Here is a 23,803-nt window from a genome sequence, read left to right on the forward strand (position 1 = left end):
AAAAAATGTTTTTTTTTTAAGAATTAAATAACCAAAATAAATCAGTTGAACAAGTTATTGGACCAAATGATAATAAAGCAACTTAGAAAAATTAGAAAGTTAGAAAAATGTGTTCTTCATGTACTAATAGTAAAGTTATTTATTTTATAAAAAATGTAATAGACTAATTAATCTATTAAACCCTGTTTGATATACCTAATGATATCAAACATACATAGAAATATATAGACATTGTCACGCCCTCGTCCTGTCAGGTCTGTTTTCCCCACCATGCACATGGCTTTGTCTGTTGTTGTTCCTGTCTCCGCCCATGTCCCGCCTTTGTTCCACCTCCTTGTCCGCTGTCCTCGTTATCTGTCTCAGGTGTGTCTCGTTTGCATGTAGTATTTAAGTTCCCGTGTGTTACTTCCTGTTATCGGTCATTTGTGTTGTTACCTTCTCAGTCAAGTCATGTCGTTTTTTCTCTCTCCCAGTCATGTCATTTTGTGTCGTTCTCCTTTCACTGTTTCATTCCATGTTGTTGCCTCTGTCGTGTTCTCAAGTCTGTCTGTCTCTGAAGTTTCTAGGTCATAGTTTTTCACGTCCTCGTTTTGTTTCCTTTGTTTTCGATTGTTTTTCAGTCATTGTGTTTCTTCTCTGTTGAAGTCTGTTCAGTATCATTCTGTTTTGTTTGATTAAAAGTTTATTGTGTTTTAGCAAGTGTGTCCGCCTCTGTCAGTACGCCTCGTGATCCTGACAGACATTATACTTTACTGTACAGATGTAAAAGAACTTATTTTGCACTGCAAAAAGAATTTACAAATTTGCATTGATTACGATTATAGTTCAAAACTGTTTTTATAGTTCAAAAAAATTTACCTATGGGATGATTAACAAAAAGATAATGTAGCATCAAGTTCTTGATTCATGAACCATGATATTTTGCACAAATTCTGACATTAAAAAAAAACAAATAAACCTTAGGCCTATGTGAAATAAAATTAGATATTAATCAATTGAAATGTTTCACCATTCTTGTTGTTTGCCTTCAAAGTTTACAGTGCCATGGTAAAGGTATTTCAAGATTTTGTTTGAGGTTAATGGGTGGAATCATGAAGCCATCTTTCACATCTGTCACACTGAGTCTGAAAAAAGCATTGGAGGAAACAAACACTTATAGTAATCACGTGTAATGCTTATTAAGATATTCTGTTGATATAAGGAGGGAGGCATGGTGGCGCAGCAGGTAGTGTCACAGTCACACAGCTCCAGGGACCTGGAGGTTGTGGGCTCATTTCCCACTCTGGGTGACTGTCTGTGAGGAGTTGGTGTGTTCTCCCCGTGTCTGCGTGGGTTTCCTCCGGGTGCTCCGGTTTCCTCCCACAGTCCAAAAACACACGTTGGTAGGTGGATTGGCGACTCAAAAGTGTCCGAGTGTTTGAGTGAATGTCTGTGTGTTGTCCTGTGAAGGACTGGCGCCCCCTCCAGGGGGTATTGATGATTCCAGGTAGGCTCTGGACCCACCGCGACCCTAAACTGGATAAGCGGTTACAGATAATGAATGAATGAATGTTGATATAAGGGCACATAGATCTTATCCAGTGGGCACCGGTCAGCTGAAAAGATGTTGAGACAACATTTTTTCTTGACGTGAGTTGACGGTCAAAATATGGCTGAATTTGGAAATTTTTTAGCAGTCTCTTTCCTGATGTCATTTTGACGTCTAATTCATGTCATTTTAATAACAAGTTTCTTTAAAACCATACTTTAGTCATACTTTGTGCTGTGTATTTAATGTTTCACACCAGACGTCTGTATTCGTAAGATCACATGTAAACATAAAGAAAGTCAAATATGAAAGAAAAATGAAAGAAATATTTAAAAAATACATGCCCAGTCTTAATCATAACATATATGTAAAAGTGCAAAAAGGAGTAGTGTTTGTGATCCAGAACTAATCACCAACATCAGCTCCTGACCTCACTACTGTTTATGTGGCTGAATGCAATCAAATACACACCTCAATGGTTCATCTCCTGTTAAAGCCACATAAGGGTTTTATGATTAATACTATTTATATTTTTATATAGCTTTCTCTGTATGGAGAATAGGATGCAAATGGACACTGCATATATAAGTTCAACCTGGGTAATTCCACCTGGTGAAGTGTACATTCTTGGGTAAGACATTGATTCACATACACGTAAATACATACACCCAAAAACAACTTTTAAGTAAGTAGAAGAGTTTTAATATTTGTGCTCATGTAAATACAGTGTCCAGGGCCGGAGCAAGCAGCAGGCAGGAAAGCATTGTGAGTTTAGTGCAAGCGTAAAAGAGCAAAGGGCATTGTAATATAATGGACAGTACATGTGTCATTCTGTGAGCATCTGCATAGCTAAGACAACAGCGGAAATGTTTACTGAATGCACTCTTCTATCTGAGAGGAGGAAAGCATTAAAATAGCCCTACATCTGTACACTATACATTTATACACCTTTATAACCTTAAAGAAGATCCCTGTTTACTCTACAACCAAATAACTACACGTTTACATCAGCCACATGTGTAGCGTCCTGTGGAATAAGGCATAGCATTTTACACCATCTGATCTACATCGTGCTCAGCTTATTAAAAAAAAAAATAAAAAAAATTAAAAAAAAAAAAGACAGAAAGACCAGATTCTCCAAGCACAGACATCGGTAATGCTTCTTGCATTTAGAAAACTCACACATGGCCTAGCACTGTACACACAGCTGCAGTTATGAAAGGTTGAAAAGAGCGTGAGAAGATACAGAGGTTCTCCTTCACTCTCCTGAACCTAGAACTTAAATGTCACCACCCTACCTCTAAAGGTTTGTAGACACCCCTTATGTGGATATTTAATTGGGCAAACATCGATTTTACAATCCCCAGAGAAAAACATTGACAAACTGAGTCTACAATCTTCGTGCTCAATGCCAAGCGCTGGCAAGTGGAGTATAAAGCCCACTCTCTACTGAATACATTTGGGACAAGCTGGAGTGCCAGAATTAATGATCTAATATTAGTGCCTGACCTAATGTTAATATGGATGAATCACACCTTTACCTAAAAGAGTAGAAGCTGTTGCTGCAGCAAAAAGGAACAGACTCCTGATTATTTCAAAAGAAATATTGCATCAAATATTGCGTCTACATGCATCTGGCCAAAAAGTGCATCAAGACAAGGGGAAATTCCACTGATTTATAATATAAAATGTATTATTAAGACATAAACTGTTATTCGCAGTGGCTAAAGGAACACTAGGTATTATTTTTACTTAAAATTACAGCTTCAAAATCATTGTGATGCTCCACTGAGCTGTAATAGAGAATAGAGCCTCTATTGTTGCTAATCTGGAATCCAGGCTGCACACTGCAGTACTTTCAGTACAGTGCTGTAACAGTGAATTACACTCTGTTACTGTAGAGGGAGCCCAGGAGCAAAAACACAAAAACAAAACAAAAACTTGATTATAAGGATTTTTTTTTTATAAATATTAGTGAAATATTCCCTCTGATAACAACAACAGTGTCATTGTCCAAAACAGCACATCTCAGTTTTCTAAATTCAGGTCATCTCAACCCCTCTGAAAGACAGAATTGTACAAAGCTAAACCCTAACCCCATAGTTTTCAGTGTTCTTCATCCATTTGCGTCCAGCCTTCTGCTCAAGGCACTCTTAAAGGTTTTCCTCCTGAAATCAAGTAATGTCCAAAGTCTCTGTGTTTCTGATTGCAGCATTTCTGTCAATTCTAATAGATAACATAGTCCACATGAGCACAGCACAATCTTGAGCTTCTTGAGGCTTCACAGTGATGATGTGATCCCTCCTTCGCTTATATACAAACAGAATGGGCTTAATTCAAACTCAGAATCAGGATATTATTTACATATAAACTGGGTTTTCACATAAATCAAGGGAGGAGCTACATGTCAACAGGCTTGGCTTATGTACACCTATGTACAGTGGCAATGTACAGGCATGTGTGCCATCAATGTTGTGGTCATAGCTAGTAGAAACATGTATACAGTTTGTAGTATTAAGGTCAAGTGTCTGTACACACAAACCAGGCTTAAACATAATGAAAAAATAACACTGTACATGGATTATGGACATATTCATATTCATGGGAACACCTTAAAATATATATGCTAAATTTACATAACTGAACAAGCATCTGCTCATATGAATAAATATTTACATGATTACATAAGCATTAGCCTTTAAATACATGCCTACATGAGGTACAGATATAGGAGGTCATGACCCCCAGCTTTTTTAAGGTCATGCAGTGTGTATAACCAGTGTGTGTATTGAATTGAAGCAGCCACAGATGAGCTTGATGTCACCATGCCCAATGCCAAACGTGGGCCAGATAGGTATAAAGTGCCTAGCGTTGCCAGTGTAACTGTGTTGTCTGGAGTTATGGAGTGCAAAAATAAATATATCTACATTTACACTTCAGATATTTAATAAACGGTTAAGAAATGGATTAGTTCCTTTTTAGGGGAGAGTTGTGTGAAATTGCATCATCAATCAGGATCAAACTGAACTTTGTTCAAACTGTTTTTATTTGTTACGGTAAAAGGTGGATGACTGAAAGGGTGTTTGTATTTAGTTTAGCAGTGCTGGCCAATAGCAGTGTGTGTGTGGTGTATATAAAAGCCTGTGCTGTGTGTGTGGATTAAAGTTGTGCGCAGATCACCATGGATCGAGGTGCTCTCAGTTTAACTCTGTTTGGATTTGGTCTCATCTTTATCAGCGGCGCTCCGACAACCAAGGTACAATAGTGTTCACCTTTAATCAGGTCACACCTTAATCTCCTGTCTTGGGTGTACAAACTAGGGCTTAAATAGTACTTTTTATATTTGAATCACATTTTGAAAGAAGTAAAAGTGCAGTTTTCAAATGTCTGAGCTGCAGTTTTAATTAAAAAGAGTAAAAGAAAACATGATAAAAATTATTTAAAAAATCAAAATGATGCAATAGAAGAAACGCTGCTTCTCCATGTTTAGTTTTGACCTGAGGCAGGACTAACTGACTAGTTCCTAAAGATCTGAGAGCTCTGCTCGGCTCATATCTCTGTAGCAGGTCTGAAAAAAACACTGGTCTTACCCCATTAAGACATTTATAGACCAGTAATAACACCTGAAAAATCTCTTCTGTATCAGACTTGTATCCAGTGTAAGGATTTGAGGATGGGTGTCATGTGATCTTTTCTTTTACTCCTAATGAGAACTTTGGCAGCTGCATTTTGAATCAGCTGAAGCTGTTTAATGGTCTTTCTTGGAAGTCCAGTTAAGAGACAATTACAGTAATCAATCCTGCTACAAATAAAAGCATGGATAGGTTTCTCCAGGTCTGGTTTAGTCAGAAAATCTGATGACTAATCTTACTGATGTTCTTAAGATGGTAAAATGCTGATCTAGTAACCGCTTTTACATGACAACTAAAACAGAGATCTGAGTCCATTAATACACCAAGGCTGCGAGCCAGTTCTTTTCTTGGGCGCTAGAGTTGGGCGCAAGGCGGGAATACACCCTCAAGGGGGTGCCAGTCCTTCACAGGGCGACATAGACACACACACACATTCACTCACACCTAGACACTTTTGAGTCGCCAATCCACTTTCCAACGTGTGTTTTTGGACTGTGGGAAAAACTAGACCACCCGGAGGAAACCCACATGGACACAGGGAGGACACACCAACTCCTCACAGACAGTCACCCGGAGCGGGAGTTGAACCCACAACCTCCAGGCCCCTGGAGCTGTGTGACTGCGACACTACCTGCTGCGCCACCATGCCGTAATGCAGGAACTACTTTGTAGAAATAGAAAATAATATTTCTGAGAACATGCCGGTGACCTGTGGTGTCCCCCAGAGTTCTATTCTTGGTCCACTTTTATTTAATTTATGTTTACTCTTGGCCAGATTCTACAAAACTATGGTTGTCCTCTCACAACTATGCAGATGATACTCAGATTTACATGGCCCTGTCCCCAAACGACTCTGGTCCAGTTGACTTATTATGCAAGTGCCTTGAACACATCACTAACTGGAGGGGACACTACTTTCTGCAGTTGAATAAAGATAAAACAAAGATTATTCTATTTGGGAACAGCAATGAGAGACACAGATTGGCTGTATATCTGGACTCAAGAGCCCTCAAATCTAAAGAACTGGCTCGCAGCCTTGGTGTATTAATGGACTCATCTCCGTTTTAGTTGTCATGTAAAAGTGGTTACTAGATCAGCATTTTGCCATCTTAGGAACATCAGTAAGATTACTATTTAGTCATCAGATTTTCTGACTAAACCAGTCCTGGAGAAACTTATCCATGCTTTTATTTCTAGCAGGATTGATTACCGTAATGGTCTCTTAACTGGACTTCCAAAAAAGACCATTAAACAGCTTCAGCTGATTCAAAATGCAGCTGCCAAAGTTCTCATTAGGAGCAAAAGAAAAGATCACATCACCCCCATCCTCAAATCCTTACACTGTATACAAGTCTGATACAGAAGAGACTTTAAGGTGTTATTACTGGTCTATAAATGTCTTAATGAAAAAGACCACTGTATTTATCAGATCTGCTAAAGAGATATGAGCTGAGCAGAGCTCTCAGATCTTTAGGAACTAGTCAGTTAGTCCTGCCTCAGGTAAAAAACTAAACATGGGGAAGCAGCGTTTCTTTTATTGCATCATTTTAAATTTTTTAATCATTTTTATCATGTTTTCTTTTACTCTTTTTAATGTATTTCCTGTTATTGCACTATTTTAATTGTTTTAATGGACTTTTATGATTTTTATTCTTACTTTTAATTTAAAGGTTTTTTTCTGTGAAGCACTATGAATTGCTCTTGTATGAAAGGTGCTCTATAAATAAAATTGCCTTGCCTAATTATTATTAAACGTATTTATTGATTTGTCTTCATGGCCCTAAGCTCAACACTAAAACACTGCACGTTGGCCATCCAGCGAAAAACGATTGTAAGATTCAGGCTTGTGTTTAAGACTAAGAAGATTGGATGTTAATTCTGAATGCTGGTCTAGTCTCTTCTGGTTGTGAATATGTCCACAGCACAGTGTCCGGTCGCCTCTGATTGGTCTAACACTGTTAAAAGAAGCTAAATGCTGAAAACACAGATTAGAATTAAAACTGCAGCTCAGACATTTGAAAACTGCACTTTTATTTTTTTCAAAATGTGATTCAGATATAAAAAGTACTATTTAAGCCCTAGTTTGTACACCCAAGACAGGAGATTAAGGTGTGACCTGATTAAAGGTGAACATTTTTGTACTTTGGTTGTCGGAGCACTGCTGATAAAGATGAGACAAAATCCAAACAGAGTTAAACTGAGAGCACATCGATCCATGGTGATCCACGCACAACTTTAATCCACACACACAGCACAGGCTTTTATATACACCACACACACACTGCTATTGGTCAGCACTGCTAAACTAAATAAAAACACCCGTTCAGTCATCCACCTTTTACCGTAACAAATAAAAACAAAGTCCAGTTTGATCCTGATTGATGATGCAATTTCACACAACTCTCCCCTAAAAAGGAACTTATCAATTTTCTAACAGTGTATTAAATATCTAAAGTGTAAATGTAGATATATTTATTTATGCACTCCATAACTCCAGACAACACAGTTACACTGGCAACGCTAGGCACTTTATACCTATCTGGCCCACGTTTGGCATTGGGCATGGTGACATCAAGCTCATCTGTGGTTGCAGTTCATACAGACACTGGTTATACACACTGCATGACCTTAAAAAAGGAGAATTTACTCATTATGAGTGGCGTCTACCAAAGTTTCAACATGTTTGGAGGTAGTATCTTTAAGTCAGGAGGCTACAGTTTTGACACGGTGAACTCAGTCAGCTCCCCCTTCAGCACAAGATGGAATGGCACGAGCCAACAACCCAACACAGGAGCTGAAGAGCGGCGGTAATCAGTGGCGTTGCTCCTATAACACACACAGGAAGTTGATTTAGTGCAGGAACACCAGGAACACGTTCTGTAATCGAACATCTTGCATCTTTACACATTATGTTTTACCAGGTCGCCATCTCTTGTTTATCCTTGATCTTGATCACTGAACCTGGCAGTTCCTCATATTCAAGATGGGCTGTTCCTTTAAAAACAGATAAAGATGAAGGTCACTGTTGTTGTAGAGCGCAGAGTGTTCAATAGTGTCGTCAGAAAGAGGCAAGCTAAGGCAATCTTCCCGGCACGTCAAGACGTCCATTCAATCACATACTAATGTCTGTGGATGTTGGTTGGCATTTGAGGTTAGAAAATAATTACAGGACCCTGAGATTAAGAGAAATGTGGTATAAATGTTGCTTATTATTGTTATTATTAATATTATCAATATTTCTGTTGTTCATTTATTCATGTTCTGTAACTGGTTCATTTTGATCAGGGTCGTAGTGGGTCCTGAGCTTAGCCGCAAGGCAGTAAAATCCCCTGGACAGGGTTCCAGTCCATCACAGGTCTGTTATTATTATTATTAATTCATTATAATTATTATTAACATATATATTACTATTATTATTAATTCATTGTCCATAACTGCTTATCCAGTTCAGGGTCACAGCGGGTCCAGAGCCCACCTGGAATCACTGGGTGCAAGGCAGAGGGGGCGCCAGTCCTTCACAGGGCAACACACAAACATTCCCTTACACACTCACACCTTTTACATTTTTGAGTTGCCAATCCACCTACCAGCGTGTGTTTGTGGACCGTGGGAGGAAACCAGAGCACACGGAGGAAACCCACGCGGACACAGGGAGAACACACCAAACTCCTCACAGATAGTCACCCAGAGTGGGACTCGAACTCACAACCTTCAGGTCCCTGGAGCTGTGTGACTGTGACACTACCTGCAGCGCCACCGTGCCTCACCCATTTATTATTATTATTATTATTATTATTATTATTATCTTTTTCATCTCTACCATCTCTATTCTCACAGTGCTATGGTGTGTCGGACAATGTGACAGATCTGAGGTGTGTGTTTTCCTCCAGAGCATTAAGTTGGTCAGTGTTGTGTTAGCAGTGAGCATGTCTGTAATTACGAGGAGACACTAAAGACTGGGGAGAAAATTCTGCACAAACTTGGGGATAAACAAAAATAAACCCCTAAAGTAGCTTTAATAAGACCTTCACCTGTCGCTGCCTCTGGAATGAGACCCTGATCTTCAGGAGGTACAAAATAAACGGAAAAGATAACGATGTTGGCCCATTTCTATAGATACATTAATCACAAAGCTTTCTTCTTACCTAAAGTCCCTTTAATATTTTGATTAGTTGGTTGCTGCTGAACAGAGGGCCACAGAAAAGTCTCTCCATTCTTCTTATGACGGAAGAAAACAATGCGTATGCTTCCCATGGTGACGTCCACTTCATTGTTTCTTATGACGAGAGATACACTGCAGACATAAATAAATGAACATAGAGAAATATGCCATTATTAATTTCAGCAGAATTGTTTTGTTAATGTAAACACACACCATACAGTAAAATTAATTAATTAATAGTTTAAACTGTACTAATTATAAATATGGACTATACAAATATTCCTAATGTCCATTTCTTGTCAGTCTTATCTCTAGGGAAATGTTTCTAACAAATGAATAAAAATAGCCTTGAAGCATAAAAGGCTGCTTTTTCTGTGTGAACGCTGTTCATAGACCATCACTAAATAAACTGTCCTTATTGTCATTTTTACCCTGGTTTTGTACCTGGCTGTCTCATGATTTGTCGGACCCTGTTTCCACGTGAAGATGGCATGATTCAGACCGTCGGAGTAACGGATGTTATTGGTGTTCAGCGTCAGGGAATGATTTGTTTTGTAACGAAGAACAATATGTTTGAAACCTTTTGAGGAGAGCCTGCCGTTCATAGAGAAATCTGAGGATGGGTCTGTTAGGAGGCAGAGCTTAGAAGCTGCAGGTACATCATAACAAAGGGGCTTCCTCTGATTAGGGGCAGAGATCAAGAACCTCACACCATTCACTGAGAGAGAGACAGAGAGAGAGATAGCTGTTGAAGAATGCTGTTTCTGCACCAGTACTTTGTTTGTTCACTAGCAGCAATGAAAAGAGATAATATTAAAAATAACAACAGTGGTGTGATTAAAGGTGATATACAACCTAAGGGAGGATGAAGATGAGGTTGAAGAATGCGAGCTGCAGAGTCTGACAGCACTACACCAGCATTAGCAAATAAAGAATGGGGCCCATTCCTCTTGACTACATCAACAAAAGCAAAAGGTAAAATCTGATTATAATTTTACAGACATTTCACTGTATCTAACTCATTTTGGTTTTATTTACACAGTTAAACCTGCAGTGACAACCTTAAACCAAGCAGCACTATGTAATATCTAGGGATTTACAACCTCTCTGGTGGAAATGTGTAACTGCACACATTAAAAAAAAACATTCTGTACCTTGGTTTAAAGGAGCACTGGGTAAGATTTGGAATTTTGGCAAATGAATTTTTCTACACACACTGTTCATTTTCTCAGCTCCACTGTCCACAGGGGCACTTTGTAGTTCTACAACTACAGACAGTAGACCGTCCCAAATACATAACGACTCCATGAAAGGGGGTTAACAAAGTATGCAGAGCAACATGTGGGCTACAGTCTGTAGTTGTAGAACTACAAAGTGCTCCTTTATGGTCAGTGGAGCTGAGAAAATGGATAGTGTTAGCAGAAACTGAGGCGATATTTTTCATGTGACCTAAAAGGGATTCAGTTCATCGCCAACTACTGCCACACGGGGGCACACAGTGCAATAAAATCCATCCATCCATCCATTATCTGTAACCGCTTATCCAATTTAGGGTCGCGGGGGGTCCAGAGCCTACCTGGAATCATTGGGCGCAAGGCGGGAATACACCCCGGAGGGGACGCCAGTCCTTCACAGGGCAACACAGACACACACACACATTCACTCACACACTCACACCTACGGACACTTTCGAGTCGCCAATCCACCTGCAACGTGTGTTTTTTGGACTGTGGGAGGAAACCGGAGCACCCGGAGGAAACCCACGCGGACACGGGGAGAACACACCAACTCCTCACAGACAGTCACCCGGAGCGGGAATCGAACCCACAACCTCCAGGCCCCTGGAGCTGTGTGACTGCGACACTACCTGCTGCGCCACCGTGCCGCCCCGTGCAATAAAATGTTCCACTGTAAACAACTCCCATATTGTTCCAACAAATGAAGAATCATATTCACTTCTAGACATTTACATTATTCTTCATATCTCACAATATTATTGAGGAGCAGGTGTCTGTATATTAAAATCTCAAATTCATTTAGGAAAAAAACACATACTTGAGGAAAAATGAGGTACAACACTGCGGGGGATTGGTGAAATTCTTGGAGCTGATGCAGAGGAAACATGATTATTACACACTGAATATCCAAAGGTTTTTAGACATCTTAAATGATGTGTTAACACTTTACCTTAAGAACCACTGTAGATTTGAGTTCATTTCTACCTCACAGAAAAGCATTACTCACTCTGGAGCAACTGTCATCACAGTCTCGTTAAGAGAGTTAGAGTGCATACATTTTGCTTTACAGACTCTAATCCACTGCTCTAAATTACAGAATCATTCAGGACTTATATATATATATATGTATATATATATATAAAAAATACTACATGCTACAAGCTAATGCTATCACGTGCCCACTGAAAGGGAGGGAGTTTCTGAAGTGCTGGGAAAGGCCCTGTTGTCCTTATTACAGCTCAGTGGAGCATCATGATGATTTTGAAGCTGTCATAGTGTGTAAATTACTACATATTGTTCCTTCAATCTGATAATTGAGGATCATTATGTCCCCCTGACTTGTTTAATCCTACTTCTCTCAATGTTTAGGAAATCTCTTATACAGTGCAGTTTTAAATTAGTTTTAAAATATTTGTCTCTCTGGATAAGGCATATAAAAAGAGCTGTAAACAGATAACAACAACAACAACAATAATAATAATTACACTTATATAGCACCTTTCATAAACCCAATGACACTTTACAATCAATATAGAGAATAAAATAAGAGATGTACAAAATAATAATTACTCATATCCTTTGCATATAATGGTCTTGCTTTTTTTTTAACACGGGCACAGTTTTCGACAGCTGACCTTTTCCTGAGAAAAGAGCACAATTAAAAAATAGTTTTTATTTCCTTGAACCATACAACAAAGCAAACACTGAGCTGTGTTAAAAATAAAAGATATAAGATTTAAAACTGTAAGAGATTTTCCAGACACTATGAAAACATGTCCACTAACTTTTGACATGCCCTTAGAGTCAGCATTCATTTACTGAAGAAAACTAAATCAGCCCAAACAGTGACCAAAATAGATTCATAAATGTTCCACTGTAAACAACTATATTGTTTATTAACAAATTAAGATTCATTTTCACTTCTAGACATTATCCTTCATATTGCACACTATTATTGACGAGCAAATGTCTGTACATTAAAAAGAAATGCATTTAGGAAAAAGTACTAACTTGAGAGACTAGGTGATCCCTTGATGACGCGGGAAACTACAGTATTTGGAGCTAATGCAGAGAAAACATGATTATTACACACTGAATATCCATATGTTTTAGACATCTTTAATTATTAACACTTTAACTGAGAAACCACTGGAAATTTGAGTTGCTTTCTACTCCATAGAAAAGCATTACACACTCTGGAACAGCTGCACATGAGCTTACGATCACTGTGCACAGTGCTATTCATTTTCACAGCCCGGTGAGATTCTACTCCCTAGTGGCGGAGTATTTTATATCCCTATAGACCACATTAGGCACAGAGGAATACAAGATTAGGCTCATGTACAGCTGCTTCACAATCAATAAATGTCTGTGTCTGTGGGTTCCATTTAGACACTTACGTGACTGCTGTCTGTGGCTCCTCTGTGTTTTTTCCCCCTCTTTGGGTTTGTTTGCCACCTGTGTCTCCTCTTCTTGGGGCTTGGTGACCACCATTGAGGTCAATGGTGTCACAAACTTATATTTAAGAGCGAGATCCAGAGCATCTCCCCTGATTTTCTCTTTCTCCTGTCCACTCAGAGCCACCCTTAAACACAGGACTGATAATGCTCAGTGTGTTTTACGGATACAAACACGTCCATTAACTTGCTTATTCACATTCTTTCTGCAACTCCATCTCTCCAAAAATGCAGCTGCACGTAGCATTGGGGGTGGGGGGGAAGGGGGCAGGTTGGGAGCACAAATGCTTCCATAACCATGCAACTATGCTAATGTAATACATAAAACAGATATTTTTTAACTAAAAATAAATAAAAAATGCCTTTTTGGTCAGATTCCTTTCCATTCAAACTTTGGTCTTAAGCAAAAGTAATAAAATAACATTTTTGTCATTTCTTGACACTTTATTATCATTAAAGCCTGTTATTTTCTGTTCATACCAAACTTCAAAACTGAAGCCCTGTATTAAAGCGACTAATGCCAAAATATGTGTGTCGTTATAGGGACAGAAGAGACGACATTCAGTTTTGTAAAATATAGAGCAGAAAGTGAAAGACACGTGTGACACATAAATTCCTTTAAACACGAAGACGAGACTGTGATAAATTAATTACCTTAACACCATTTAACACATTTCTGTTCGAGGCTCCAGATGTGGAGCAGAGCTCGGCTGAAATTGATGTAAAGTGTATCCCATTTCTGCTCTGAGTTCCAACCCCTTGAACCCTTTGATCCCTTTTGATCACCTACAATAACGTCATCATACGTCATCAAAGTGCACACTTCAAGTAAGGGATTATTGTAAGAATTTAAACAGGGGGAAGACTGTGGATGACATTTTTTAGGTCCAGCAAAAAGAGGATGTCTGGTCACCCTACTGTATACCTTTCTGGCATATACTTGGACTTCCGCTCGCTAGACTATGTCAAGCTGTGTGTGCAAGTTGTATACTCTATAAATAAAATTCACAAATTAACTGTCTCCATAGATTTGGATGTACATTGAAAATTCTAACACACAGATACACGCGCACACACACACACACACACACACACACACACACACACACAGAATACAGAATACAGAAGATTGCAGCCCACTCACTCTTTCTCCAGTAGCTGTTTGATTGTGAGATAAGCCCAGATTCTCTCAATGAAGTTTTCATGTTGTGGCAAAACTCCTGCCAAGTCTTTGGTGAAAACAGAATCCTGGTAGATCACGTTACTGTTTCTCTACAAAGTGGAGGGAAGAATAGACCACTAAAGTGTCATCGTAATTCTGCAGGGGGTGTCATGCTTATATCAGGATGTCTGGGTTTAAAGCAACACTAGGTAGTATATTTACCTTATAATTTGCTTTAAAAACATTATGTAACAGGGAGAACAGAATACATCACTGCAGAGACTACACTATGTAACTTTTGGAGATAAAGAACCGCCCACCCACAGCCGCATTTCTTGATTTTAGGATAATGCTATAAATGTGACTCTGCAACTTTAGGGGGAGCCCAGGAGCAAAAACACCAAATCTTATCTAGTGTTATTTAAACCTGGATACCATGCCAGTACATCACAGGGCATAGCTGTATTATATAGATTTTGTTTTTGGGTGAAATCATCTGTCAGTCTGTAATGGCCTTTATTTAGCCCAAACATTTATTCATTGTCTGTAACTGTTTATTCAGTGCTGGGTTGCAGTGGGTCGAGAGCCTACCCCGGAATCACTGGACATAAGGTGGGAACACACGCTGGGCCGTCAGTTCTTCGCAGGGTGACACACACTCACACATTCGCTCATACACTCACACCTTTGGACACTTTTGAGTCAGCAATCCACCTACCAACCTGTGTTTTTGGACCGTGGGAGGAAACCCATGCGAACACAGGGAGAACAAACCAAACTTTTCACAGACAATGACCTACAGCAGGGCTCTAGCCCAAACATACATGGCCCTGATTTGGTCCAAATTTAGCACAACATGGATGTGTTTTCTGGACACATGTCACATTTCAATCAGATTTAAACAGAGTAGGATTTCTTTTTCTAGACTTATTTTAACATTTCTCTGTTCCACCCAAACTCAACATTGTATAGACGTCTGGCCAAATTGTTTTTTAATAAGTTACTTTAAGCGTGATTTCATTTCAGTGTGTATGAGTGTTAGCATTAGCTTGTAGCATGTAGCATTATTCATATGTTTAGTGCTTAAGGATTTTGTAATTCAGAGCAGTGGATTAGAGACTATAGAGCAAAACGCATGCATTCTAACAAAAGGGTTGCTCTTACCGAGATGGCGATGACGGTTGTTTGTAAAGAGTCGAGGCTGTTGTCTGTGATTTGTCCGGCTACTACGATCTCTGAGCCGTTGTAGTAGTGGCTGAAAGTGGTCTGGGTGAGATTTCCTGCTCCAGTGTAGTTCAGCTGAACGTCAGTTAACAGTGGAGTGGCTACTTCCTCATAGAAACCCTACAGAGCATGAAAATGGTGCTGAAACTCTGAACAGTCGAAGCAATGACATAAATTTAACCAGAAACTGCTACCTGCAGCTGTAGATCAGCATCTGAATCCTCATAGATCCGAACAGCACGTCCACTGTTTTCCAGAGCCATCTTCTGCAGGAATTCAAAGTTAACGTCAAATCCAAACCCCAGGCAGTACAGAGGAAACTTCCCTCCGATGGCCTTTTTCACATTGGCCTGAATCTTTATCGGATCACTTTCACCTGAAGAGAAGGAGACGATGGCGTGAGATGGAAAAATATGAAATACTGATGTGTATGGAGACCTCACTGTGTTTATTGTATTTGAGCCTGTTTTTGCCTGTATTAGGAGCTCCATCTGTCAGCAGGATGAGGATGGAAGCGGATCGTTCTCTTTGATGTCTGTTGATCATCTCCACTCCCTTTAGCACTGCATCGTTGATGTTTGTGGCTGAAGGACACAGGATAGTAGATAAAACATTAGATAATGTCTGAAAAGCTCTACTCTCTCTCCTTTAAAAGACTTTATTCTATATTATCTGCTGTATAGTTTAATTCTAAAAGATGAACGGGAGGAATCTCACGTCCGTGATCTCTAATCGTTCTCACAAAGTCCTTGGCCTTCTGCAGGTTCCCCTCTGAGGCCGGGAGCAGTTCAGGATTCCAGACGTTTATGTGAGCGTTAAAAGTGACCAGCCCAAAGTGATCTTCCTCAGAAATATCTCCCAGGATCTTCAGCAGTGCTTCACGAGTCTGAAACGAAAAGAAGTTATCAGCAAGTCTGTACACTGAAATGACTCTAGATAAGGGTATTAGATCAAAAGTAAACCCTAGAGTGGAGTTCACCTGCCGGATCTTCCTTCCAGACATGGAGCCACTTCGGTCGATTACAAACACCACATTTTTCGGGATGCGCTGAACGTCTGTGGGTGCAAAGTAGTGAACGAAATAACCTTCTGATGCCTGACCGGAGAGAGAGGAATAGACAGGAGTGTTACACCAGCCTTACTTCTTATACTCAACTCATCAAGTCAGTGATTCTTTTGCAGCTGTTTATGAGACATTAATACATAAAGATGTATGACATGGACCCTGACAAATACCTGAAGAGCTCCACTGGGGTTTTGTCTCTCCACATCGTAGTTTATAATCAAATCTCCTTTCAGTCCTGTAGGTCCACAAACATCGCAGTTCGTCTGCTGCTCCCGAGTCGGGTAGAAGTTCACCCACACCTGTAGTTTCACAATCATCACAAAACTCAGGCAAAGAGAAGGGAAGGACTTGGGACTTGCAAAGCACAGTGTCGTTAGTCCTCACCTCTTTATCTGATCGTGTAATGGTCACAGCATTGGCCAGTTCTTTAGTGCTCAGTCCTCCATTCACTGCCAGGAAGGAAATACCTGGATTCTCATGGATGTACACATCAATCTGACAGAGACGTATAAACAACATTCAGAAACACCTTCAGATCTGTCACAAAGTACAACAATGCATAGTTTACACTGTGGGGCAAATAGGATCTACTTATGAAATCAGATTTTTAGAACCTAGTGCCCACTCTGCAGGTTGCAAGTGACTAAATCTGATATTAGTGTACAGACTGTAGTCTTATTGATTGTTACAGTAACAATGCAGGCATTTATTGTCATAGTAATAGAGCAATCTGAAGATGCTAAAGGCAGGAAGCTAAGAAGCTCCACTCATGCATGTTGAAATGTCTGATGTGATTGTTCAAACTGAACCTTGTGTTCAGATTAGATCAGATCTACAACCACCTTATGTCTGATGGGATTCCGATTCCATGAGGCCGTTCACAATGCGGAAAAGCTGTCCTCAAATCAGACATGACCAGAGACCAGACAGAAGGAGCTAATGATTGTGGACTTCACCTTAAAATCTGCCACCGTCTGCATTGGCTGGGCGTTGATGAGCAGCTGATATTGTCCGAGTTGTCGCTTTAGCAGCTCCTCGTAGGTGAGTTCAAACGTTACTTTACTGAAAGCAGCCACAGTCACCGAGGTTTTAAACTCCTCCAAGGTCCGTCCCACTGAACTGGAGAAAAAGGACCACACAGAACAGCAGACAACTGAGCTGTAGTAATCATCAGGAATGTGACAATCCAGTAATCTATCTGCTCATCCAACATTTCCTCTGAACTAAAAATAAATAACATTATGTTCCCACTATGCAAAATAACTCCAGAGCATCTTTTTTCTTCTTGTGCTTTTCTACAGAGTTTATACACATTGTGCTTGTGCAGTTAAATATTTTGTAAAATGTTTACTTGACGATTCCTGCACTTTCTCCTCGAGACACGGCCTGACTATACTGCTGCTGAGCCTCTTCTTTCTCCTTCACAACTCCATCGTACATCTTCCCCTCCATGGTCCTGGAAATAATGCACTATTTCATCAAAACTGAATTGTCAGATATGATGGTTTAAATCTGAATGAGAACAATGTTGAAATGAGGCATGTTTACTCACATCCTGAATCTGTTGATGAAGGCATTTTTGGGAATCTGGACCTGAAAATGGACTTCTTTTGACTCATTGAGACAGTTTGCCACTCGGCTGGTGATGATAGTGATGGCATAGCGGCTGATCACTGTGGAGTTTATGTGGAAGCTGTAGATGTCTATGTCATTTTCCTGCTGTGGAGAAAACATGGTAAAATGGTTTTATATTTTCTGTTTTTCCGATTTCTGCTATTTTAAGACTCTTGATAAACATACAGTTTATACCCAGTAGTACTCTATAGTAAGTGGACCTCCGTTCTCATGCCAAGAATCTACCAGGTCAAAATAGGGTAGCAGTGGAACTGGATGACCAATTTTTCTCAACAAAAATAGACAGTAGCTAATCAATTGAAAACGAGAAATATGACAACATATTTTGCACTTTTAATCAACGAATAAATCACTAAACAATAATGAGAAAGACTGATAAATGACCGCTAATTTGAAAACGTAAATAAATGTACCCTGCTTGTACAGTTGTCAAGTAAACGAGAGCGGCCGAGCGGGATAGTGGAGGAATCGACTCCCTACAAATCGATTCTACGAACGTCTGGGAGTCGTTCGTATGCAATATTGACCAAGAGTTGAATCTCCTGGAGTCGACTCAGTCTCGGTTTGCAGCGTACTGTGAACTAAAAATCATCATCTTTTCCATATTCGTGTCAGGGTCGCCGTGTGTACTAAAATTGTTGAAGTTAAATAAATGCAGTAAATGTATTCGAAAAAAGTGCCCATATTTCTTCGGTAATTTTTTTATATTAAGTTTTTAACATAAATTTTTAAACTATTATTAATAAAATTAGTTGTAAATAATACCTCGAATACGTAGTTTTTTTTTAAAAAGGCTAATGTTTTAAATGGACAAAAACTACACAAAAATATTTTTTAGATTTCTGCGACCAAATCTAGGTCCACAAACATCGCAGTTCGTCTGCTGCTCCCGAGTCGGGTAGAAGTTCACCCACACCTGTAGTTTCACAATCATCACAAAACTCAGGCCAAGAGAAGTGAAGGACTTGGGACTTGCAAAGCACAGTGTCGTTAGTCCTCACCTTTTTATCTGATCGTGTAATGGTCACGTCATTTGTATTCTAAATCTACCAGTAAGTTCATTACTAAAATGTGACTAAAACACACATTTTACACAAAAGACGAACCCAGTAAACAATTAGCCGTTTACGGACAGACTATTTCAGACCTATTTTGAACGTCCAGGGACATTCCTTGTTTACTGGGAAGCTAAAATTGCCCTGGTTTAGATTGAGATCCAGTACAGGCCTCTCTAATGTTTATGTGACATGCTATATTGCAAAGAATATTTTCCAGAAAATAGATTTACAGCTTCCTTCTTCAGCTCACCTTATTTAGTCCCGAAACAGACCAGACGAGTAAGAATCCAAACACCGTCAGACTGAGAGCAGCGCGATCCATGGTGATACACATAACTGGATCCACACTCTCTCACACACATACATATACACACACACAATCTTTTAAACACACCCCACCCACTCTGTTATTGGTCAGCACCAGTAAAAAAAAAAAAGCCTCCTATTCAGACACGTCCAGCTACTTGGTGTTTTTAAAACAGATTTCTACTGAAAGTTATTCCACTTACATTTACATCACTTAGCAGAGCAACTCACAGAAGTGCTTAGTGTACAGACAGAATGTGTGTAAAAATACGTTAGAGTGCAAACTCCCTCTGAGCCTCAGACGTGGGCCAGTGCCTCCCACAATGCAGTGAAGGCCCAGGGGCTCTGGGTTCAATACCCACTTCAGGTTTTCCCCCTGTGTCTGTGTGGGTTTCCTACGTGTGCTTTGGTTTCCTCAGACACACACACACACTGGTAGGTGGAAACACAAGTTTTGTGTTTGTGTGTGTGAGTGACAGGGTGGGTGTTTGAGTGACTGAGTGGTGCTCCATCTAGGGTGTGTTCCTGCCTTATGTCCAATAATTCCAGGTAAGATCTGGACCCAACATGATCCTGAAAATTAATGAAGTACTTTCAGAAGATGAATGAATGAATAAATGTTGGGAACAGACTTCTACTGACAGTAAATGAGACTGTATTACTGTATGTATGTATGCTCCCACTCATCTCTCTCCAGGCTGTGAAAATGAGCCACAAATGCTCAGATACAGCAGGATAAATGCCTAAGGCCACCATGGCCAGCACCAAGGTAGACTGGGTTAGAGGGTTCCTAAAACATTGGGCTGTGGAGCAGTGGAAGTCCACTGAATTCCTGTGGGAGGTGTTGGAGTAGCGTTTGTGATACACATACAGCATACACCCAAAATCAACTTTCAAGTAAGCAGAAGAGGTTTAATAGTTGTGCTTGTGTAAATACAGTTCTGCCGGAGCAAGCAGCAGGCAGAAAGGACCCTGAGGTTTTAGTACAAGTGTAAAAGAGCAAAGAACATCATAGTATAATGGACAGTACATGGGTCATTCTGCGAGCGTCTGCATAGATAAGACAACAGCGGAAATGTTTTCTGAAAACATTTCTCTATCTGAGAGGAGGAAAAGGTTAAAATAGTCCTACATCTGTACACTGTACAATTATATACAACTTTATAACCTTAAAGAAGACCCCAGCATCCTCCAAACACAAACATCTGTAACGAATTTTGCATTTAGAAAACTCACACATGGCTTAGTACTGTACACACAGCTACAGTTATGAAAGGTTGAAAAGAGCGTGAGAAAATACAGAGGTTCTCCTTCACTCTCCTGAACCTAGAACTTTAATGTCACCACCCTACCTCTAAAGGTTTGTAGACACACCTTATGTGGATATTTAATTGGGCAAACATCGATTTTACAATCCCCAGAGAAAAACATTGACAAACTGAGTCTACAATCTCCTTGCTCAATGCCAAGCGCTTGCAAGTGGAGTATAAAGCCCATCAGCTGTGCAGCTGTTTTCTGGAGTGATGGTGCTCTACTGAATACATTTGGGACAAGCTGGAGTGCCAGAATTAATGATCTAATATTAGTGCCTGACCTAATGTTAATATGGATGAATGCCATCACACCTTTACCTAAAAAAGTAGAAGCTGTTACTGCAGCAAAAAGGAACAGACTCCTGATTATTTCAAAAGAAATATTGGACAAATTCATATAAAATTTATTATTAAGACATAAACTCATTTACAGTGGTTAAAGGAACACTAGATATTGTTTTTCCTTAAAATTACAGCTTGAAAAGCATGATGATGCTCCACTGTGCTGTCAACGCAAAATCAGGATATTATTTACAGTACATATACACCAGGTTTTCACATAAATCCAGGGAGGAGCTACATGTCGACAGGCTTGGCTTATGTACACCTATGTACAGTGGCTATGTACAGTCATTTGTGCCATTAATATTTTGGTCATAGTAAAAACATGTGTACAGTTCGTAATATTAAGGTCAAGTCTGTACAAACAAACCAGGCTTAAACATAGCAAAATAACAATGTACAACCCCAGTTCCAATGAAGTTGGGACATTGTGTAAAACATAAACAAAAACAGCATACGATGATTTGCAAATCCTTTTCAATCCTATATTCAACTGAATACAATACAAAGACAAGATGTTAATGTTAAAACAGATACAATTTATTGTTTATCTTTTTTTTTTTTACACATATTCCCTCATTTTGAATTTGAGGCCTGCAACATGTTCCAAAAGTGTTGGGGCAGGGGCAACAAAAGACTGGGAAGTTGAAGAATGCTCAAAAAATCACCTGTTTGGAACATTCCACAGGTGAACAGGTTATTAGAAACAGGTGAGTGTCATGATTGGGTATAAAGCAGCCCCGAAGGGCTCAGCCGTTCACAAGCAAGGATGGGGCAAGGTTCACCACTTTGTGAACAACTGCGTGAGCAAATCGTCCAACAGTTTAAGAACACTGTTTCTCAACTGACAATTGCAAAGAATTAAGGGATTTCATCATCTACAGCCCATAATATCATCAAAAGATTCAGAGAATACGGAAAAATCGTAAGCGGCAGGGCCGAAAACCAACATTCAATGCCTGTGACCTTCGATCCCTCAGACGGCACTGCATTAAAAACCAACATCTTTCTGTAACGGATATTACCACATGGGCTCAGGAACAGTTCAGAAAACCATTGTCAGTGAACACAGTTCATCGCTCCATCTACAAGTGCAAGTTAAAACTCTACTATGCAAAGCAAAAGCCAAGAAAGCCTAGAAAAACAGCAAACACACAGAAACATCTATAAAGACATACACCACTGTGAACAAAATTTGGAAAAATTCATTCATTCATTATCTGTAACCACTTATCCAGTACAGGGTCGCGGTGGGTCCAGAGCCTACCTGGAATCATTGGGCGCAAGGCGGGAATACACCCTGGAGGGGGCGCCAGTCCTTCACAGGGCAACACAGACACACACATTCACTCACCTACGGACACTTTTGAGTCGCCAATCCACCTACCAATGTGTGTTTTTTGGACTGTGGGAGGAAACCGGAGCACCCGGAAGAAACCCACACGGACACGGGAAGAACACACCAACTCCTCACAGACAGTCACCCGGAGTGGGAATCGAACCCACAACCTCCAGGTCCCTGGAGCTGTGTGATTGCGACACTACCTGCTGCACCACCGTGCCGCCTATTTGGAAAAATGAAAATGTTTAATTAAAAAATTGTACATACTTTATTCAAGAGGCTGATTTCACTTTTCAAAGAAATCTGCTGGCTTATATTTAGTCTCAGTTTGCACTTTTTTTCTCCAGATTTAGGTCAATAATAAACACCCACTCCGTGTGGCCAGTCCAGTATTCTAAAATACACAAGCCCTGTCTTTGTGCCTATTTCCCTTCCGCTTTTGTTCTGCATCCTTTCTGGCCCAGAGTGTTGAGCTGTGCTTGGTCACAATGGAAGGCTTTTAATATCTCCAGTGCTTGACTTTCTCTGACTTTCTCCTTCTGTATCCAAGTAAATCTCACATAAAATCTTCTCAATAGATTTTTTTCATTTTTTGTGCATTTGACTGAAATATTGACTGGACATTAAATAAAGAGTGGATGGTCTCTGATTTTTGCACAGTTCTGTATCAGGTTAAAACCAATGTTGGAGAAGGATGGAGAAAACAGCAGACAGTGACTCAACTCAGAACTATACAACAAACATAACAAAAACAGAGAGGCCTTGCGTAATGGCTGGCACGAGCAGATGGTTTGGATTAACCGAGCCAGAGTCCAGTTTCAGTTTCAATTTGAGTGTTTACTTTAAGCATGTCTCGATTAGTTAAAGTTCCTGAGAAAGACATTGGTACTCTTGCACATATGATGACCATTTACAGTTAGTTTTCTGTGTTCTCTGGAGTGAACTGTGCTCACCTGTACACAGCTTTAAACACCTCTATATTTTGGTTGAAATACTTTTGACCCGCAACTGCCAGACCATAATGATTCAACAATTCATGTGTCTCTTGTTCAGACACGTTATTAATACTTTCACACATCTCACATATACAGCATACTGTTGACGCCCTTACCCAGAAGTTCTTACAATTTAAAATCATAGTTGGAAGAGAACATGATTTTAGGATTCTCATGGGTGCCTGCCCAAGCTGGGAATCGAACCCTAGACTCTTGGTTGGAAGGGGTCACCTGCAGAGCTCCTTAGTTGAAAGCACAGATTATAAACTTGTATTTGTTTAATTTTCTTTGTAAATCCTTTGTGGTCCCCAATTCTTTCCCCCAATCACACAGTGCCCCCAGCC

General features: G+C 39.8%; 2 protein-coding genes and 1 long non-coding RNA gene across 4 annotated transcripts; 1 reads left to right on the forward strand and 2 right to left on the reverse strand.

Moving 5' to 3' along the window:
* Positions 1-6,751: 6,751 nt before the first annotated feature.
* LOC136697306 (uncharacterized) lies at positions 6,752-11,884 on the reverse strand. Its single transcript, XM_066672340.1, has 7 exons — positions 11,851-11,884; positions 11,378-11,509; positions 10,178-10,276; positions 9,767-10,040; positions 9,306-9,454; positions 8,079-8,154; positions 6,752-7,986 (listed from the first exon to the last, which is right to left on the reverse strand). The coding sequence occupies exons 1-7, from the start codon at positions 11,882-11,884 to the stop codon at positions 7,872-7,874; spliced, it is 879 nt and encodes a 292-aa protein (XP_066528437.1). The 3' UTR covers positions 6,752-7,871.
* On the forward strand, positions 8,162-9,267 carry LOC136696192 (uncharacterized). The gene is made up of 3 exons (XR_010802587.1): positions 8,162-8,311; positions 8,446-8,515; positions 8,607-9,267. It is a non-coding gene; the product is annotated as an uncharacterized lncRNA (long non-coding RNA).
* LOC136696191 (inter-alpha-trypsin inhibitor heavy chain H3-like) lies at positions 11,386-19,505 on the reverse strand. Of its 2 annotated transcripts, XM_066670375.1 has the most exons (15): positions 19,412-19,505; positions 18,021-18,187; positions 17,820-17,924; positions 17,425-17,587; positions 16,853-16,963; positions 16,639-16,767; positions 16,382-16,498; positions 16,120-16,288; positions 15,876-15,986; positions 15,597-15,778; positions 15,343-15,522; positions 14,161-14,288; positions 12,960-13,144; positions 12,571-12,621; positions 11,386-12,200 (listed from the first exon to the last, which is right to left on the reverse strand). In XM_066670375.1, the coding sequence occupies exons 1-15, from the start codon at positions 19,493-19,495 to the stop codon at positions 12,130-12,132; spliced, it is 1,953 nt and encodes a 650-aa protein (XP_066526472.1). In that variant the 5' UTR covers positions 19,496-19,505; the 3' UTR covers positions 11,386-12,129. The 2 variants fall into 2 exon arrangements, with proteins under 2 accessions (XP_066526472.1, XP_066526473.1); XM_066670376.1 differs by lacking the exons at positions 11,386-12,200; positions 12,571-12,621; positions 12,960-13,144 and adding an exon at positions 13,198-13,802.
* Between the last annotated feature and the right edge of the window lie 4,298 nt (positions 19,506-23,803).

This window comes from Hoplias malabaricus, chromosome 5 (assembly GCF_029633855.1).
Source record: "Hoplias malabaricus isolate fHopMal1 chromosome 5, fHopMal1.hap1, whole genome shotgun sequence".
In the NCBI taxonomy this organism is placed as follows: Eukaryota; Metazoa; Chordata; class Actinopteri; order Characiformes; family Erythrinidae; genus Hoplias; species Hoplias malabaricus.

Bases quoted from the DNA above. Each gene is read 5' to 3' on its own strand.
- LOC136697306 (XM_066672340.1), bottom strand. From the start codon at position 11,884: ATGATCCTCAATTATCAGATTGAAGGAACAATAT. The intron at 9,455-9,766 runs GTACAAAACCAG...TTATGTCTGCAG, and splicing joins ACAAATCATGAGACAGCCAG to TGTATCTCTCGTCATAAGAA. The intron at 8,155-9,305 runs GTAAGAAGAAAG...CTGTTTTTAAAG, and splicing joins AAATATTAAAGGGACTTTAG to GAACAGCCCATCTTGAATAT.
- LOC136696191 (XM_066670375.1), bottom strand. From the start codon at position 19,495: ATGTGTATCACCATGGATCGCGCTGCTCTCAGTCTGACGGTGTTTGGA. The intron at 17,925-18,020 runs GTGAGTAAACAT...CATTATTTCCAG, and splicing joins TTCATCAACAGATTCAGGAT to GACCATGGAGGGGAAGATGT. The intron at 15,987-16,119 runs GTGAGATTCCTC...TGTGTCCTTCAG, and splicing joins AACGATTAGAGATCACGGAC to CCACAAACATCAACGATGCA.